Here is a 6239-nt window from a genome sequence, read left to right as displayed (position 1 = left end):
AACAAATTGTATAAGGAGTAATATTGACTACTTATTGGAGAGGAAATGTCATGCCAAATTGTATTGATGATGCAAACAACTCGGCAGTCATTAACTTTATTGAACTACATGGAGAAATATGACACTCTTCAGCCTTTGATTGATGAAAACGCCGGAGTCACTGGAATAAGAAAAGTAGCCTTGTGGCTCATCATGTCCACAGAGTAGTTAGACTGTAATGCGGTGTTATAGTGCCCTCTATTGGCCAATACAATATTTCTGCAAACTTCAACCAAAGTAGAAAAACTCAAACACTAAGAAATGCATTTTCATACATTCACAGTCTGACAAAATAGAGAATCCTACATTCCTTAATTCAGCATAATGGGAAAATAAATTGGGTCAGAGCATTAATTTATCATTCATTGTCAACCAGCTAGTTATTTTACTAGTCATACCGTGAGTCTACAGTTGTCATTTGGTGTTATCTCTTCTTTACATAATACCACGATCAATTTTCTCCACAGCTCAAATGCCCCTATTCTGGAGCTAACATTCGGTAACATTTGCTAAGGGTTGTGAGCTTGTCGATCGGCTATTTTGGGGGAAGATATTTCGTGTAGAGCAAAAACAGGAGAGGGCCTTGTATAGAGCCCTTTGGGACTGTGGTCAACTAGGATTTAAGTGGCTAATTTGCATTCTCGTCTGTTTACAGTTCCATGTCCCCGTTCAGTATGGAGAGCATACGGCGCCCGCGGAGATCAGAGTCTCCAGACTCCAAAAAGAGACGCATCCACAGGTGTGACTTTGAAGGCTGCAATAAAGTATACACCAAAAGCTCCCATCTAAAAGCACACCGGAGGACACATACAGGTCAGTACTTCTTCTGACTTTGTAGTTACTATATGTACAGCTTTGTACTTTTATTGTCACAGACAGCTCTTATTCAGATTGACTTTAACTGAGCAGTGGTTCTCAACCTTTTCAGGCCACGACCCCCAAAATAATCATATTTTAACTGGGGAGTGGGGACCCCCCCACTCTACGATAACTAAGAGTTGACACAAAATGATACAAAATGATAACATTTTGTATAACACGGTTCTATTGTGAGAATAGCAGATCTACATGAGCATGTAGATCGTCTATTTTCACAATTTCTGCCTCTAATAATTGACAATGTTTGGCCAATGTTTAATGTTTAATTTTAATTCATACACTTAAGCTTTATGTTGGTTTTTTACTGTTGAGTGAGAAAACAATGTTGCACATTAAGTTATCATCTGGGGACCCCCCAAAAGAGTGTGGGGACCCCCCTGGGGGTTCCGACCCATAGGTTGAGAACCATTGAATTAGCGTCATTAGACAGAGACGCGCCATCAAAATTCAATTACAGTGTACGTGCTATTGAGAGATAATTTGGTCCGTGTGTGTTTGCTGACGTTGTCTGACTTGTCTCTTAGGTGAAAAGCCATACAAATGCACCTGGGACGGCTGCACGTGGAAGTTCGCCCGCTCCGACGAGCTGACGCGGCACTACAGGAAACACACGGGCGTCAAGCCCTTCAAGTGTGCGGACTGCGACCGCAGCTTCTCCCGGTCTGACCACTTGGCCCTGCACCGACGGAGACACATGTTGGTGTGATGGGGGGACGGAGAGACGGACAGAGACAGACAGACAGACAGACAGACAGAGAGAGATGTCCAACACGGGGAGGAAGTGGACTCGTGTTCACACATGGCCTGGGGGTAGGAAGGGGGGAGGGGAGCTGGTTCTCCCTCTCTCTCTCTCTCTAAATGTGGTTCAGCTGGTCTGGATGCACAGTCACATACACGTATTCATGAGAACACACGAACACACACACACACACACACACACACACACACACACGCATGCACACACACGCGCACACACACGCACACATACAGTATACACACACACACACACACTCTCTACCTGTCCCCGTCGCAGTGAGAGAGCAGGGAGAGATGGATGGAGCGTGTCCAGCACAAAACAGGGTCACTTCTGGATTCTGTCACTGAGTTGGAAGTAATGGACCGCAGGATCTTTTATTGTTGTTGTTGTTTGGAGTTTTAATTGAAAAATCTGTCTTTTACAGCACTGTTGGTAAATGTTTCAACTAGATTTATAAGATGGACTTGTCCTCTTCATTTGGACAAAAAAGAAGAAAAAAAAAAAGAAAGAAAAATGCAATCGCAACTATTTCCTCTTGGTATCTTTGTTTTAATTATATTGTTAAAATGGCTGCTTTTTCAGGCGTTCATAATGTGAAAGACCTCTGCATATGGATTGGATTTGTTGTGTGTGCTCTTTTGATCCGTCAAGCTTAGGACAGTAGGAAAGGACTCAGGCCTAGTTTGATCCACAGGCAGTATTTGTTGCACCATTCCGTCTGTACACCCTGTGTGCCAGCATTGTAACCAGCAGAGGGCGCCATCTCACCATACATTGGTTCCCTAATCTGCTGATCTGATCTGAGGCACCCCAGATGGGACAGTGACTTGGACACTCAAAGAGGGGCTAAAATTGTGCCCACTTCAAGGCCAGCAACCTATCGAATGAGATTCAGACCTTATAGCCACGACCAGAATGAAGCAAAAGCATCAGCAACCTCAACTCATAAAACACATCCATGCCATAAGATATAGGCCTAGTTAAAACATTTGCTTATGGTATTCTGTTGTACTTCAGACAATAAAAAACTGGACACCGTGGCACCACCAGCAAAGAAAAACATAATTTGTATGTTGATCAACTCACAGCGTTGGAAAGCCCCAGATCTCATTTTCGCTATCCTTTATGTTGAGCCTCATGAAAACATTTTCTTTCAAAAAAATATCTTTGGTGCATTTTGTGCTGTGATTAGCAATCAGTAAAGTGCAATCTTATAAGGTATAATAGTTTAAATATGACAACTTCTTTTGTTTATTGTATCTTGCTTTTTATGCCTGCTTTGATTATATTTATCACAGAAAGATCACCACCCCCCTCCTCCCATATCCAATGAACTTTGAAACAATCAGTGAACATATCCAGTATGTGAAAAAGAAGAAACAGGCACCTTACAGACTCAATGTATGACATCTTTATTTAAGTTACATATTCTCGTATGGTTTTGTCATGAAAATGACACGAATAAAGCTGACCCGGGATCCAGCTTAACTGCAGTGTTACAGGGACATACTGTAGTGGTGTCTGATGTACAATACAGAAGAGCAATACATACTGAACAAGACGATGAGAAATTATACTATCTTGTCCTCATTGTTCTGTGTTTTGATGTCATGCCTAATGAAGGTCTGCAATCATGACTATGTTTCCACCCACCCGTGCCACCGCTTTACTTTAGTATACTACATTTACTTTTGATGCAAATGGGTTTGTATTTCCAGTACGAGTCTCTATCATCCTGGTGTTACTGGCTCCTTTCTACCAGCAAACAGCATAGCCTTGGATAGGGAACTACTCAAAATCCCCATCCTTGTCTGTTTGTCTGTCTCATATATGAATCACTTAAATTAAACTCAGATTAGCATTCTGACTTTTGTTTGGAGAAATCACTCATACATATTTACATACATAAACACACGTGCATGTCTGTGTGCGCATGCAAACTTGCGTACCGTACACACAGGTGCACACAAACGCACATGCACACGCACAAACACACTCGCACACACGCATGCACACACACATTATTTCCACCATTTACATGCAACGTGTGCTTAGTTTTGGGAGGCCCCTCACTTAAAAGTACAAACACGGAAGGTTTTTGATCGATTTGTTTCCTATACTTTGCTGTGCTGTATGAGAGTTCCATACCATATGATACGATAGTACTGCTAAATGCAGTTTTTGGACTGAGGCCAGTACATAGTAATGTTAAGCTATTCAATAATAGTACTTTGGAAACCACACATACACAAATGCGCACGCGCGCGCGCACACACACACACACACACACACACACACACACACACACACACACACACACACACACACACACACACACACACACACACAGTTTCATATTTGAATTGAATATCCACATTTTCAGTAAGTAGCCAAATCCAGGAAGTCAGTTACACACATCAACCCAATGTACGTATGCGACTCCCCTTTGATGTAATGAAGAATTATAATGTATGTTGTCATATTTATGTATATTATTTGTGCACACATGATTATGCCCAGTTGTATTACCATTTCGGCAAAAAGCATATCAGCACCTTGTTTGTTTATTAGTATGATTTTCAAATTATTTTATTTCAGATGTCAATTTATACACAAATAATCATCATTCTATTTTATCATCCATATACTGTGTAAAAAAACATTTTATGATTGAGGGGCACTTCATCATTGCATATAACTATTTTCTGTACAAATGATCTTTTCAAATGTTGTAATATATGTGATAGTGAAAATAAAACTTAATACCAAGTTCGGCTGTATATACATTGGAAAAATAGGGCTCTTGATTAATAGGTGCAGAAAATACATTTATACATGTAAAGTCTTTTTTTCAGAGACTGTAATTTATCTAATTTGATATACAGCAAAGTGGAGGTATTGGTATTGCTAAAGCAGTTTATCATTCTGTAAATTTCCATGTGATGTTGTGTAACGGTTTCATTTTCTTTTGGGTTGTGGTTAACCAAGGTCATGTTTAAATCATTCTTGTTCAAGGCTGAACCAGTGTCCAATATCCAGTAACCAACCTTTTATAGACATCAACCATTTCAAGGTACTCAAATCCCTGTTTTACTACTTTACCATGAACCTGAACAAAACATCATAGTGGTCAAGCACATATCAACTCATACAATTTTTCTTAGTATGACTTTTGCATGCCTTAATCCAACAACTTTTTAAATTTTAAATTTGACTTGAAGATGGCTATGAGCGTGTATACAGGACAAGTTGTATTGTATTTCCCTCCAGTGTCTCTTTCCTCATTTGAAAGCATAATTTTGTAACGGTAACCAGGGTCAAAGTTATGCAATAACAATTAATAGTGCCTCATATCACAATATGTTAATATCAATACTCTGTGCAGAGTTTATTTCAATTTCAACGTACAATATGTGTTCAGATTAATAAATTGCATATGAGTAACTTTTTGGAAAAGCACACGTTATGTCGCTGCCCTTTTGGAAAAGCACAGACCAATATGCAAATCTGACCTCCAATGTTTTGTGTTCTTTTCGCACTGAGCCTTATGCGATTGCTTCAAACACAGCATTCTCCAATAACATTTTCACATGCTGTTTATGCCACACATTACTTTACTTGCAATAAGTCACTCCCTATTACAAGATGTTTCAGATAGAGAAGAGTAATTCCTTTGAAGACAATGAGGAGTCTTCTGCTGAATTTACTGTGGCCTGGCTACCAGTCGTAGAGTGACTAGTGAATGAATACTGATCCTACACTTTTTTTTGTGTAACATCTGCGTTTCTTTTTCTGCTTTTGAAGTTTTGTAAGTAGTGAAGCCAATGCCTTTGTTTCCAATTTCCTGATATTACATACCGTAATCGTTACTGTATTTATGTAAAGTGAGTGTGTTGTAAATATATTCAGAAACTTTCACTCTTGCCGTAAAAAGTGATATTGCTCAGCATTGCTTCAAAAGGGAGATCCTGCTCATGGAGTTCCGCATCTGAAAAAGAAATGTTCAGTCCTACTATTTTTCAAAAGGTTTAAGAACAGGTGTCCTTTATTCATTTCTTTTCTCCTTTTCCCCCTTTTCTCCAACAGTTGTTTAAATATCCAGTCAGTGTTTTGCTCTTTTCTCTGTATTTTTCATATGGATGGAGCTGTGAAATTAAAGTAAGTTCAAACATATACATGTATATTAATATGAATGGAGGCATGAAGGTTAATAAAATTGCATTTTGTATGTAACAGCGGCACAGGGCTAGTTGTATATGTATGACTGATGTGAATGGTATGAGGTTTTGATGTCATCTGTGTACTGTGATCACATTCACAAGCATTAACCTAATAGGGGAAAGAAATCAGATGATGCATACATTTATGCACTTGATAGATAGCTTTTAGGGTAACACCACAAGTGTAGAAGAAAATACACACATGTATTTAATTTAATTTAATTTAAATGTATTAATCCTGGAAATAACTTAAGATTGAATTGAGGAAGACTTGGCCAAGATATCAAAGCACAGCACACTATTTCAAGGTTAAAGGGATCCCTGGCTAATACGACAAATATATA

The 6239-nt window shown here is 39.2% G+C and overlaps 1 protein-coding gene across 4 annotated transcripts in view; it reads left to right on the top strand.

Moving 5' to 3' along the window:
* Positions 1 to 5836, top strand: part of LOC308308036 (Krueppel-like factor 12) — a gene marked incomplete at its 5' end in the record, with an annotated part of 58387 nt that extends 52551 nt beyond the window's left edge. For all 4 annotated transcript variants that reach the window (XM_080753400.1, XM_080753402.1, XM_080753399.1 and 1 more), the window contains 2 exons: positions 695 to 852; positions 1443 to 5836. In XM_080753400.1, coding sequence (XP_080609526.1) covers positions 695 to 852; positions 1443 to 1624 — 340 coding nt within the window. In that variant the 3' untranslated portion in view covers positions 1625 to 5836. The remainder of the gene's footprint in view (positions 1 to 694; positions 853 to 1442) is intronic.
* Positions 5837 to 6239: the final 403 nt, after the last annotated feature.

This window comes from Nannobrachium achirus (assembly GCF_963921795.1).
Source record: "Nannobrachium achirus genome assembly, chromosome: 22".
Taxonomy (NCBI): Eukaryota; Metazoa; Chordata; class Actinopteri; order Myctophiformes; family Myctophidae; genus Nannobrachium; species Nannobrachium achirus.
The sequence above is the reverse complement of the archived record's forward strand: the minus strand, read 5'-3'. Positions and strand labels throughout refer to the sequence as shown.